Source organism: Leptinotarsa decemlineata, unplaced genomic scaffold (assembly GCF_025532065.1).
Source record: "Leptinotarsa decemlineata unplaced genomic scaffold, Ldec_3_MD MMD2_tig00026314_RagTag_RagTag, whole genome shotgun sequence".
Taxonomy (NCBI): Eukaryota; Metazoa; Arthropoda; class Insecta; order Coleoptera; family Chrysomelidae; genus Leptinotarsa; species Leptinotarsa decemlineata.
In genome coordinates, this window is record NW_027412684.1 from 9,378,289 (window position 1) to 9,392,906 (window position 14,618).

Sequence of the window (14,618 nt, forward strand, 5' to 3'; positions counted from 1 at the left end):
ACCGAATTACACATGAAATAACCTTTTCAGTGATGTCACACTTACTACTTTCCCTATTCAAATTGTTTGGGTGATAGTGACCTTGAGGTAGGGGAAGAGGTATGACAGTTGAGGTTATGATTGGAAGATGTCCCTCTTGGATTTCAAATCGACGTGTTTTTGCATTTTTTTTCAGAAAATATGTGTTTTGAAAATATTTGATCTGTTTCGTTTTCGGTGCCCCACCCTGTTTATATTGTTGGATGCTGAATAACAAAGTTTCCTCTGATCAATTGCCTAAGAAGGTTTGAATGCATTCATCAAATATGTATTCATGAATTAGTATTGACTGATAACACAGGCAGCTCCTTTTGAATATTTGGGAATTCATGCTTTTTTGGTGTATTACTTATCGTTTGTCTGCTTTTCATTTTTGAAGACGACCTCACCGTTAAATCAATAAGCAATTTTGAGGTTCGCATTTTTGACAACTTCGTTTCCGGCACAACGAAAAAAAGGTCTTTCTACAGGTGCTGGCGTGAGAGTTGTGTTGTCAGAATCTTAATACTGCAGATCGAAAATAAAATATTTTCGTCAAACAAGGCTACTTTTGAATCGGCCAAATATTTATTAGAAAGTACATTAAAAAAGTTATAACTCAGAAACTATAAAAAAGCGGATAATATTCATGAGGTATTTTTGTTCATTTCTCAATTCTAGAAATCTAATTTACGTTTCTTGACGTCATGATTTCGACCACCTTATATAATAACGAAAATGTTTTACATTTCATAATTTGATACACTTTTTCGTTCAAGTCCCATCGGAGAAATATTCAGAGCTCGCTTACGACAGTTTCCGGCTCTTGTCAATTGCTGCACTATTGATTGGTTTAGCCCTTGGCCTGATTCAGCTCTCCAGGTGAGTACATCAAACTAAAATTAAATTTTCTAGATACCTATAATACGAAGAGTCCGCTGGAATGTGACGAAATCTTGTTGAGATTTCGTCAATACCCGATACCAGTGAAGATGTTGAGTCTCCCATATGAACAAATTTTTGTCTATCGAAGCAATTTTTATAATTTCATTTTGAGGTCAGCTAGATATGTTTTAGAAAATGTAAACTTTGACGACCGGAGATAACTGTGTGAAAGCTATTTTTCGGTTTTTTCGGCCATGGTCTCCAGGTTTTAATGCCTGACATTTTGTCTACTACTGCGGTGGATATCATCAAAGGCGATGTGGTAACGGTCGCAGTGCCCGAATTGTTGTTAGCGTCGTTCCAACTGCATTAACTACGGTGGTGGTATTTGACTCTGGTTTAATATTATTATTAGTGGGCGTGACTTGTTTGTGTACGTTTAAGGAAAGGTGGCCAGGTTTCATTAATGTTTATTGCATCTTCTTTTCTATTGAAATAATTCCTGTTTTTGAATTTCTATTGCCTCTCTATTCTGGGTGGAGCTCCTATACGACACGGTCCCTGTGAACCAAATCAATAACTTTATAGATAATTTCTCCATTGTATTATATGTATATTGATCAAGGGTGCAGAAGGAAATTATTTTGAAGTCTACAGGGTGGCTCAAAAAAGTGTGACATATCAAATTTTTTTTAATAGAACACCCTGTACACGCTTTTGAATAGGTCGAAAAAAAATATGATTTTATATAAGATATCTTGTACCTAACTATAACCGTTCTCGAGTTATTGATTTTTAATGAAAATGCTTGGTAGAATTGGAAATGTATAGAAATCATTCCTTCGAATTTTGACCAAGCATGAAAGAGGTTAGGGGCTATCGATATCAATAAAACTCGTTTCTCATTATTATACATGAAGTTCAAAAATCATTGTCACTTTTTTATAATTTCGGACTAAAACCACTTTCTTATTTCAAATAGAACACCTTTTATTTTTTTGGTCCAAACAATATAACGTTCAATTATCTTTCATTTCATTTTGGGGTTTCCTATACCTAACTTAATAGTTTCGAATAGAAGTTCTTATTTCAATGCATTCTTTGAATCAAGATACACAGTAAAAATAAAAATCTCAAAGTGAAGAAAATTATCTCGATTTAAAGAAATCTTGCTCTCCTATATTCATGAAGAAATATTTTTTCAAACTGAGAAACATATTCTCTCAAGATGAATTTGAATCATAATTTCAAATGGACTGAATAAACGCTTCTTTTAAGTAAAAAAAAAATATTCCACCAAGATTGTGCATACATTTCAAAAGAAATAATCACATTCGCTCTAGAGAAGTAAGTATGCATTCTTTAGTCTGAGCAAAATTAATCTCGAAGCAAAACTGTTTTGGGTTTTGAAAGAATGATATGTTTACTTGAAACATTATTTAAATGTCTCCGTATGAGAAATTAATTGTTTTCCTTTGAAGAGAAGCATTTTTCATTGAAACGCTTCTATTTGTATAAATGAAATAAACTCATTTACTTCATCAAAGATGGACTTATGCTTCTGTTTATAAACTGTCCCTCTCATTTGGATGTATTTAGGGACTTGAATCCAAAGTATCTCATCTGTAATATGAACAGCTATAAGTGGTAAGGAAAGAAACTAAATAATACATTACATATTATGATTGGTTTATTTGAAGATAAAGATAGCCAAAGATGAAGCAGGCGACCGCCATCATCAAACTAGGCAAGGTGCAAAGACTTGCATGTTTGGGAATGACGGGAGCAATGAGAACTACCCCAACAGCTGAATCTACCTCCTTTACACTTTGTGATAATGGGGAAGGCTAGGATGGGCCAATTCAGACTGGAAAACTTACCGAACTACAAAAGATCGGAACGAACAGAAATTTCGGAACAAGTGGAGGAGCACATATTGAATATGTTAACGGACCACATGACACCGAAGTACATCTTTAACACAAACTTCACGGCCAAAATCATGAGCCGTGAAGAGTAGAAGACCATTAGTCATCCCGAAAACATGTTTGGAAAAAACACCTGGTATACAGAAGGATCGAAGACCAAACATGGACCGGGAGCTGGAATATACCGAGTGGATAGAAATTCAAACTACAGCTATTCGCTAGGACTATACACATCCGTTTTTCAGGCGGAAGTGTATGCTATCTTGCAGTGTGCAAGGCTTATTAAATTGTGACCTCAAAGAAATGAGCGGATCAATATTTTAAGAGACAGCAAGAGCTCACTAGGGGCTCTGACAAACCCGAAGATGACATCAAAACTGGTCTGGGAATGCCATGAAGAACTGAATGAACTTGCAAACAGGAACAAATCAACTTTGTACTGGGTGCCAGGGCATTCAGGAATCACAGGTAATGATAAAGCTGATGAATGCGCTAGAGGCGGATCATCAACTTCATATATAGGTCCTGAACCAGCTCTGGGGGTACCAAAATCATTGATACAAAACTAGATTAGGATATGGACTAATATGAAGCACACAGAGCACTGGACAAAAGCACCTGGCAACAAACACAGGAGAACCTTCATTAGGGAACCACCCGAGAAAAGAACTGAAGAACTACTTCAATATAGTAGGGATCGGCTCAGAATGATTACAGGGTTACTAACCGGTCATTGTCCGTTTAGAGGACACCTGAATAAAATGGGGTTGTACAACGGAGACCTTCAGCTGCAGATTATGCAACGAAGGAATAGAAACAGCTCTGCACATCTTATGTGAATGTGAGGCACTGAATCACAGTAGACAGGCAATATATGGACGTACGAAATAACGTCTAGAAGAATATGACGAACATCCAACACGGAACCTGTACAAACTAGTACAGGAAACGAGACTGATGGAATGGGTGTCATGAGAAGATGGGAGAACCCAAAAGACTGCAGTGTTTTCTGGAGACTTGGACGAAATGGACAAGTCAGACAGCTCATAAGGTACCAAAAAAAAGGTCCCAGATAACCTCCAGCAACACCCGGGGTATACCTGATCCCTTGTAGCTGCCGGTCAGTCTATATTGGAGCCACGAAAAAAAGTGTGGTTACCCGTCTTTCTGAACACAAAAGAAGTTGTCGACTCGGATAAACCGACAAATTAGCTGTAGCTGAACATGCTCTATACAAAAAAAGCACTCACATAATCTCATTCAAAGATACAGTAATACTTGATGAAAGTCAAAATTACTATCTAAGAGTATTTAGAGAGGCAATAGAAATTCAATAACACAAGTATAATTTCTATAGAAAAAAGAAGCAATGAACATTATTTGAATCTGGCTACCTGTCCTTTATGGTACACAAACAAGGTCAGGTGATCCAATTAAGAGAAACGAAGCTACGCTCACTGATAATATTATAAAACCAGAGTCAAATACCCAATACATTGTTTTGTTTCAATGTATCAATAGGCACTTCTCAACTGATGATTTGTTTTTTATTCGCAGCAGTAATAATAATCATATTCGAATTGAATTTCAGTCAGTGGCGTTCCGTTTCCTGAAAGACGTAGAGAACTTGGAGGTTTCCGAGAAAGTTCTCCAGGGTATCGTTATTGTGTTCCAGTATATGCACGCAAGTGTAGTCGAAGCAAGCGAAAGATACAAACAAGAGCTTTCCCGCTATAACTACGTGACTCCAACTTCCTATCTGGAGCTTTTATCAAGTTACACTGAACTGATGAATAAGAAGAAAGGATCTCTTACTGAAGGAGTTGGTCGCCTTAAGACTGGTGAGCTGATAAAAAATGTATTAATTTATTCAGACGGAAAAACTGATTTTTCCTAGGATAGTTTCATATATAGATATATTATCTAACCTAACAATTCAATTAAGACGGTACTAGATGTTAATGATTTTGAAGCAGCTTTTCTGATTAAATAAGACACCCCTGAGATATTTTTAATTTTTGCTGGAAAAGATGACGTAATGATTCGATCGATCTTATAGTGATTCAGCTAGTTACTTAATCACCTGGATGTAATGAAATGACGATAAACCTCTTGCGTCTTAATTAGTGTTGTTATTATTAAACTATACTTAGTGTGTGAATTAAAATGGCTACTTTAGTTTTCTATACAGTACAATTAATGAGAAAATGTGTTTTTTTGTTAACGACAATATCATTATTCTCAATGTTCATGACGCTCTCATACATCGAAATACTTCATCGATGTATAAATTCAAGAATGAGAGCAAAATGAAATTGTGAAATCAATAAAACCACCTTTAGAAAAAAACTGAGCCTGTTGGTAAAAAATATAAACAGAAAAACAGAACAGTCATTTAATTTCAAGAAATAAATATCGACACTCGACAAAATAATGGGAAGAAGACCAAACTTTGAAGGAATTGAATGTCATTTGGAAAAAACAAAAGAAAAAACACGCTTTTTCGAAAATGATGACATCATTTGCTGGAGGAGTCATTAGCTACGGTAAATAAAAGATATTTGACGTGAAAAATAAAAATCGAGCAAAAAATTTAATATTAAACAAGTAAAATTAACTAGAAATGAAAAAAAATTGAAAGATCGATTGTTAGTATCCGCAATCATCTTCGGTTGATGACTGGACTATTCCTTCGAGAAATGACTATTCAAAGGCCAGTCGAGTGTTTTCTTCTATCCCCTCTTCCTTCACTCAGCTTCACCGTTTTAGCGGGAGATGACCGTTTGGCGGGAGTTTTCCGCTCAATTATGAGTTTTCATATGTTGAGTATATCTACGCTAGCTTGGCTAAATGAGTCGTTGGACAAAATATATGCCGCTTCTTTGAACTTCCTCATAACCCAGTGTTCCTTTCTGGTTTCTTCTCGCTGTGTGTGTTTCTTGTGCTCGGCAATTCGAATTTTCAATAGCCTCTTAGTTTCATTGCTCTCACAGGATATCCAGTAAATGTAATTCTTGGAATCGCAGTCCGCGTGTAGTAGCCTGGTTTTCGTTCGACTTTTCGTTTGACGTTCCTGTCGAAGAAGCACTCCAAACCCTATAGAGAAAGCTATACGAAAACGGGGACCTCCTGGAAGATAGAACGAACTTACCGATGGAAGTAATCATGGAATTACTAGCATTTTGTGTACGGAACTGCTATTTCCAACTGAACGACGAATTCTTTACGCAAGATGAGGGACTGCCAATATGAACGCCACTTCCACCAGTTACAGCCAACATATATATATGGAGTGGTTTGAACCCCGGCCATTGAAGAAGCCCACAAGAAGCCCCGAGTCTGGAATATGGAACCATGGAAATACAGAACTAGACACTTTTCTGAAGCACAGCAACAGCGTAATACCTTCCATCACCTTCACAATGGAGAAGGAAGTCCACAACGAATGACCATGTAGTTTTCTGATCTGAATCCACCTTTACCCTTCAGAGACATGTCAATGGATGTAGAAATTACATTTTCATAAGGAAAAGAAGACATTTCTGAACATCTCTTCAATTATAAAGTATTGTTTCATTTATAAGATACAAGGTTGAAATGAAATTGGATTGAAGAATAGTCGTTTTTAGATTTTCTACCATTAAAGTTTTCTCAACCTGTGATACTTCTGTTTTCAATAATTTTTTATTGCTTATGAGAGCAAATGAGTAATTCATATATCACCAGGAGTTTATTTGTATTTCAGGACTAGGAAAACTACAGAGTACTTCGGAAGAGGTGAAAATATTGCAAATACAACTGGAAGAAATGAAACCAGCTCTGGAGATTGCTGCTCGAGATGCTGATATAATGATAAAAAAAATAGCTTCTGATACAGTAAGTTTGTAAATTAGCCCATGATATGAAGGATGAATCTGAGGAATATACATGGTTATACAGTGGATGATCAAAAATAACAATAACTTGAGACACATCAATTGATATCCAAATAATAATATTTATAAAAAAAGTGTGTGTGTACTTATGTGAGGACGTAAGATGTTATATTTCGTTTTTTTTTTTTATCATTTCTCGCCGTGATTTATTTCATCATTCGTCTAAGTTCATTCGTGTAATCCAAATATTTATGTAAATTCATTTTGATACTATCGTCATGTTCACTGTGTAAAGGACAACCTGACGATAAATTCCATTATATAAAATGTTACGATTACTTTAAAAAGAAGTAAGTAAATAATACGTACCGTCAACTAACCTCAAATTCTACAAACGTACTCAAAGTAATATGTAAAAACCACTTTCATCAATTATATTCACAGCAAATTATCTATAAATCAATGAATAGTTGATAAATATCAGTCACCACGATATGTTACAGGAAAAAATATATTAGAAATGAGAGATCAAACTGTCTTTGTTTTTTAAAAGCTTTCATTTAACTTGATTTGTATGTATGTTAACAAATCTTGCAAGTTTAATTTGACCCACTTCCCGATATCCGATTGACCTGAAATTTTGCATGCTGGTCCAGAATCGATGAAAATGCATATTAATCATAAACGTGACCTGATGCTGCTGCCAGGATCGGCTCCGTACGAGAGATATCCTCAGCGGTAAATAGCAGGGACACGAAATTTTGTATACGCATCCATTCATGATAGGCAGTTGGTAGACCCACCATGAAACAAATTTCACATCCAGGGTTGACTTCAATAAAAAAATATATTTCTAGAAAAAAATCAAATCAAGCTTTTTCCTTTAAATACCTACTTCCCGACTCTAAGAAGAAGACAATACATTGTGTAGTAAGTTGTGAGAACTCATATTTATTTGCATTGTAAAACCCTCTAAGTTCCCAGAGTAAGCGGCTCCATCACGCAATGTGAGCAACAGGAACAAGAGGCATACCATGACTTGTGTAATCTGGTGAGATGGGCGTCATTAGTATTGGTCTGCAACCAATCTAGGAGAAGGAAAACTCCAAAATCAAACCCGGAATGGTGTTTCGTCAGGCACGAATAAGCTCTAAGCTGAAAAAATTGGCGCATCTTCCACCAAATTACCACCCAAGTCAAGGTGAGGCCGTGTCAAGGACTGAGTGTCATCAGGGTATAAAATGATATCGTGAACGTCATCACAGGGTGCACCGGAGCGAACCCTGTTGTATATTAGCTCTAACCCTGCTAAACGAAGCTCTGGGAGGGTTGACGAATATTTCTTCGGTACTCGTGAGAACGCTATGGGAAATAAAGAAACATCAACACAAAGGAAAAGAAGGTAAGAGAAAGAGAAATTGAAACGAAATGAAAAACTTGCCAATGAAAGCGTTAACTTGAAACGCCAAAGGCCTCCTGATAGAAGAATTAGACTGTTCGAAATTAACGGGGATTCGGCCATGTAATAATGACGCCAATGAAATGAATAGACTAAGAACTATAATAAGCTAATTCTTCTATAAGGTATGCCGGAGGAGTAGGTAACTACCTATTTCTATAGAATATAGTTTATCCTAATAATAGTTTTCCCCGTTCCTTAAGTTTTTCTGTTGAAGGACTCTCCATTTTATGGATGGACTTTCGTATTGATCGATAACTATCGATTGAAACTAAAAATTGTAAAATAAAATAATGATAAAAAACTTTAAAAACAAGCTTTCATTCAAGTGCCCTAAAAAAATCAAAATGAAATTTTGAATCAAATTAACCACATTCATTTATGACTTTACAGAATTGAAATTATAATAAAGCTTGTCGCGATAATTTCAATTTGAAATTGAAATTTTGTAATTAGGTAGGCACCTATTAAACTTGTAAGCAATTCGTATGTATGTTTGTAATTGAAAAAAAGTGCCGTGAATGCTTTTTTACACACATAGGATTTATCGGGTTTGAAATTTATTGCAGTACCTAGTTGATCTGTCAGAATGTTTCTTAATTTAAATTTCATCTGACTGAATATGTAGAGATTTCTTCTAGGCATCGCGACAAGCTTTTATAATAATTTCAATTCCGTAAATTCATAAATGAATGTGGTTGATGTGATTTGAAATTTTATTTTGATCTTTTTAGCTTGAATGAAAGCTTGTTTCAAAAATTTTTTGTCATTATTTTATAACCACTTTCATTTGTAACTATCGTTACCGGTGTTACGTTCTATATGGACATTTTCAAAATAACTATTGTATAAACTATTGTAATATTTTGAAGATGTTCATATAGGACATAACTGCAGTAACGATAAGTACAAATAAAAGTGGTAAAAAACATAGAACATTTTATTTCTCATTATTCATGATGATCTCCTACTACGTAGTAATAACGACTACCTCAATCAATTTACTGAAAAAATATATATTTATGTATATTTATTTTTCATATATTTTTTATTCAGACTGATACAAAGCACGTGTTATAGGTTCAAAAAAAGAGTTGCCAGTTCTCACGTAAACATAAATAGATGTCTTTACTTTCAATATATTGGTAGGTAACTTTTTTGAAAAACAAATATGTTTTTTAACTAGCTAACTTCAGGGACTTCCTCTCCGATCGTGACAGAGGACGGTTGAGCCGATAACGACCGTCATCAAAGATGGCACGTGGATGTCGTGGTCCGAGGGGAGTTCAGAAATGAGGTAATAAAAAAAAATAAAGTCAACTTCGAATAATTATTGAAGTGAAAGGTATTTTGAGAGGTCTGGCGCCCCCCTGCTCCAGTAACCAGGCTGGATGTCGACGGATTCGACGAGGTCGTCAGTGCGATAATAGATGTGTTATTTGTGAAAGTCATATTGAAAGGATTGGCGGCCCCCTAGTATGAAATAAGAAATGAATGAGAAAACTTAGGGTGGCAGCATTGCCTCAATCAAGACAGCTGCGCCCCCCCGAACGAAGATTTTGCTCACTATGGACAGGAGGAATCTGGCCAAATGCGCTCGACTGAAAAGCAACGGCCATATTTGATTAAAGAAGAAGAAGCTAACTTCAGGGTGTCAGTTTTTCGTGACGGAGTGCGCGCGCATCGTTAAAATTAACACTCATTATTTTTCCCTAACACGCCGAAAGAAGTATAACTTAAGAAGTATAACAAAAATATGTGCTTTAATTGTTGTGTTATAAAAAAAAGAATGATTGTTTCATGAAATTATGTACCCTTTTTCAGGTAATAGCAGAAGAAACAAAAGTCATCGTTGAAAGAGAAGAATTCGAAGCAGCAAAGAAAGCTGTTGAAACACAAACTATCGCAGAAGACGCTCAACGGGATTTAGGTTCGTAGTTGTTGATAACAGTATCATGTATATCAACGAAATTGTAATTTTTGAAAAAGAATGAATTTCTAATGTGAAAAATTCTCAACTTTTCAGAAACCATAAGAGAAAATCAATAGTCGTAATGCATAAAATAAAAACTGTAATTTTTGTTTTGTTTCAGATGAGGCTTTGCCAGCTTTGTTGGAAGCTGAAGCTAGTCTGAAGTCTCTAAACAAAAATGATATAACGGAAGTAAGGTCGATGAAACGTCCTCCTGCTGGAGTCATTTTCGTAATGGAGGCAATATGTATTGTCAAGAATGTGAAACCAAATAAGGTGCTTTCAAATTATATTTCCAAATCGATCAAAACAGATAAACAATTGATGTTCATAGAACACAAATAACTTGAATTAATATCTTTATGATACATACCTGAGAAGTAACCAATTTTTAGATCATGTTTGAGGAAAGAAGCTCTCTCAGACAATTTGTTCTGCAGGTTATTTTATTGAAACGAATGTATAGGGTACAGGAGTTACATCAAACACAAAAATCGATTTTCAGTATACGATAAGTTATCAACCATTGTTACTTATTACAGTTTACGAAACTATGAAACAATAACAAAAATTAATTGGCGCACCGGTGCGACTTTATTGAGTCCAGTGGCGCATTTGCTTTTTCAGCTGCAGGAAAACCCAGAAAAACCTGCAGCAGCACATCATTTGAAAATCTTGATCTGCCAATGTCCTTCCTTCTATAGAATAAAATATAGGGTGTCTCCAGAGGCTCCAATAAATTCAAGATATCGCCAGAATATATTGTTACTTAGGCAAGGAATTTAAGAAGCAAGGAAGATAAAAATTTACAGTATTGAAATCGTCTTATGTAGAATATTCCAACAAGACTTCCGAACTTTGCCAATTAATAATGGCCATCTTGTTGAAGGTAAAATGTTTTATCAAAGTGAATGTTTTGTTCGGACAATGTGCCGTGCGCTTCGTCCACTGTACGTTAGCTATAATCATCCTAACGCAATGTCGTAGATAAATTTGACTCCATTGGTTCAATAAACGATTCACCAACACTCGTACGTAGACAAAACGCAAGATCTACGGAAAACATCGCCGCTGTCTGTGATAGTGTCCAGGAGAATCCAAGGCAGTCGATTTTGGCATGGTTACGTGTGCCTGCAGCCGTACAAAATTCAACTGATCCAGGAACTGAAAATAAACCATTGACAACGACGTGTGTTCGCTGAATGTGCTCTGAAGCAAGATAAAGACAGTTACTGATCTCTCACCAAGGCAGTTACCCCCTCAGATGCGAAATAACCAATGAAGAATGATCTGACAATATGCTCCTGCAATAATTTCGAATCAATCATTTCTGTCACCAAATTATACAATTTTGACGACAATAGTTCATAAAGATCTTTCATATGTTGATTTAGAAATATCTCCCATTATTTTCCTTTGTAACAAAAATATCAATTCAAATTCAAAAATTCACGAACTCTATTGAATCATGATTTTATTTCAATACATATACAGATACAAAGTATCCGTTTTTGTTGCAGGTACCTGGAATAAGACCTGGGGAAAAGCTACTGGACTATTGGGAACCCAGTCGAACTATGCTTACGGATCCAGGAGTTTTTTTGACGTCTCTAATGAATTTCGATAAAGATTCTATTACCGAAGATATGATAGACAAATTACAGAGATATGTGGATGATCCAGCTTTCACACCTGCAAAAATTTCAAAAGTATCTAATAAACACGTTCAAATTTTTCCACATGATAATTTTGGAATTTGTCTTCAAATATTAAAAAGGGTCGTTCTTTATTTTTCTAAAGAGAAATGATGCCATGGGAAGTTTCCAAAAACACTAAAATATTCAAAGAGTTGTTTCCGTATTGAATACTGAGACTAAATTACCGTTTGAAATAACTAAACTTGATATTCAGTCCACTGAAGAATGCCCTTTAGATATCAGTAATGTCATGAATTTCACTAGTTCGGACTTCCATTGTCTATTATATAAAATGATTTGAAATCCCTGAAACAAGTAAAAAAGAATAATTAAAAAGTATAGTTGAAAATAACAATTATATTACGCAACAATAAACCTGAAATGAAATGATAGTGAAATAACCTACAAGTAAAAAATATAATAATTGAATAAATAAAAATTAAAGGAATGCAAAAAGAAAATAATAAAATAAAAAAAAAAAAAAAGTGTAGAGATTCCAAGTCACGTTAGTTCACGACGTTTCGATTGTTGGTATCTACAATCGTCTTCTGGTGATGACTGGACTGATTCCTCCGAGAGATGACTATTTTATAGGTCGTTGAAATACTTTCACTTCCTCTACTTTCCATTTTCCGCTTCACTGATTCCGTGAGAGATGACCGATTTGGCGGGAGTTGGTCATTTTTCGTTTGATGATGGGTTTCCATATGTTTCGTATATCTACGCTGGCCTGGCTGAATACGTTGTTGGACAACATGTATGCGGCTTCCTTAAATTTTCTCCTGAACCAATGTTCCTCTCTGTGCAAGATCTCAGCTTGGGACCACTCGATGTTGTGTTGATGGGTCCAAACATGGTCTGCTATTCCTGATTTGCTGGTTTCTCCTCGCTGTGTGTGCTTCTTGTGCTCGGCAATGCGAACATTCAATGGCCTCTTAGTTTCACCAATATAGGATTTTCCGCACTCACAGGGTATCCGGTAAATGCAATTCTTGGAATCGCAGTCCGCGTTTGGGGGGCCTGGTTTTCGTGAGGCTGCTACGGATAGTGTTACCGGATCCGAAACAGGTTCTAATGTTGTACTTGGAACCAATTCTTCTTATCCTCGCCGATAATCCTCTGATGTAGGGAAGTGCAAGCACTGGTTGTGACGGCTTCTCTTCCTTGCGAGGCTCCTGCTGTCTCCAAATCATACAGAGAAAGCTATCCGAAGACGGGAACCTGAAAGAGAGAACGAATCTACCTATAGAAGTAATTATGGAATTACTAGGATGCTGTGTACGAAACTGTTATTTCCAACTGAAGGACGAATTCTTTACACAAGATGAGGGACTGCCAATGGGATCGCCACTTTCACCAGTCATAGCCAACATATATATGGAGTGGTTTGAAACTCTGGCCATTGAAGAAGCCCACAAGAAACCTCGAGTCTGGTTGAGATATGTTGACGACACCTTCATAATATGGAACCATGGGAATACTGAACTAGACGCCTTTCTGAAACACATCAACAGCGTGAGACCTTCCATCACTTTCACAATGGAGAAGGAAATCCACAATGAATTGCCATTCTTAGACGTTTTGGTGAAGAGGACCGACACTAAGTGGGAAACATCTGTTTACCGAAAACCCACTCATACGGGACAGTATCTGAACCACGAATCCAACCACCATCAATCGACAAAAAGAGGAATCATCAAGACTCTATTAGACCGTGCTTTTGGGCTCTGTAATACAAAGGAAGGTCTCGAGAAGGAACTAGACATCATCAAAAATGATCTTCAGCGGAATGGATACTCCAAAGCGATGGTAGAAAAGACTTTGGCTAAAAAGACAGCAGGAGCCTCGCAAGGAAGAGAAGCCGTCACAACCAGTGCTTGCACTTCCCTACATCAGAGGATTATCGGAGAGGATAAGAAGAATTGGTTCCAAGTACAACATTAGAACCTGTTTCGGATCCGGTAACACTATCCGTAGCAGCCTCACGAAAACCAGGCCCCCAAACGCGGACTGCGATTCCAAGAATTGCATTTACCGGATACCCTGTGAGTGCGGAAAATCCTATATTGGTGAAACTAAGAGGCCATTGAATGTTCGCATTGCCGAGCACAAGAAGCACACACAGCGAGGAGAAACCAGCAAATCAGGAATAGCAGACCATGTTTGGACCCATCAACACAACATCGAGTGGTCCCAAGCTGAGATCTTGCACAGAGAGGAACATTGGTTCAGGAGAAAATTTAAGGAAGCCGCATACATGTTGTCCAACAACGTATTCAGCCAGGCCAGCGTAGATATACGAAACATATGGAAACCCATCATCAAACGAAAAATGACCAACTCCCGCCAAATCGGTCATCTCTCACGGAATCAGTGAAGCGGAAAATGGAAAGTAGAGGAAGTGAAAGTATTTCAACGACCTATAAAATAGTCATCTCTCGGAGGAATCAGTCCAGTCATCACCAGAAGACGATTGTAGATACCAACAATCGAAACGTCGTGAACTAACGTGACTTGGAATCTCTACACTTTTTTTTTTTTTTTTTATTTTATTATTTTCTTTTTGCATTCCTTTAATTTTTATTTATTCAATTATTATATTTTTTACTTGTAGGTTATTTCACTATCATTTCATTTCAGGTTTATTGTTGCGTAATATAATTGTTATTTTCAACTATACTTTTTAATTATTCTTTTTTACTTGTTTCAGGGATTTCAAATCATTTTATATAATAGACAATGGAAGTCCGAACTAGTGAAATTCATCACGAAACATTGTCAATC

At 36.3% G+C, this 14,618-nt stretch overlaps 1 protein-coding gene across 3 annotated transcripts in view; it reads left to right on the forward strand.

Moving 5' to 3' along the window:
- LOC111506098 (dynein axonemal heavy chain 1) overlaps nucleotides 1–14,618 on the forward strand; it is a 290,072-nt gene that overhangs the window by 220,996 nt on the left and 54,458 nt on the right. For all 3 annotated transcript variants that reach the window (XM_074181742.1, XM_074181740.1, XM_074181741.1), the window contains exons 38-43: nucleotides 798–900; nucleotides 4,423–4,672; nucleotides 6,577–6,707; nucleotides 9,990–10,095; nucleotides 10,259–10,413; nucleotides 11,658–11,846. In XM_074181742.1, coding sequence (XP_074037843.1) covers nucleotides 798–900; nucleotides 4,423–4,672; nucleotides 6,577–6,707; nucleotides 9,990–10,095; nucleotides 10,259–10,413; nucleotides 11,658–11,846 — 934 coding nt within the window. The remainder of the gene's footprint in view (nucleotides 1–797; nucleotides 901–4,422; nucleotides 4,673–6,576; nucleotides 6,708–9,989; nucleotides 10,096–10,258; nucleotides 10,414–11,657; nucleotides 11,847–14,618) is intronic.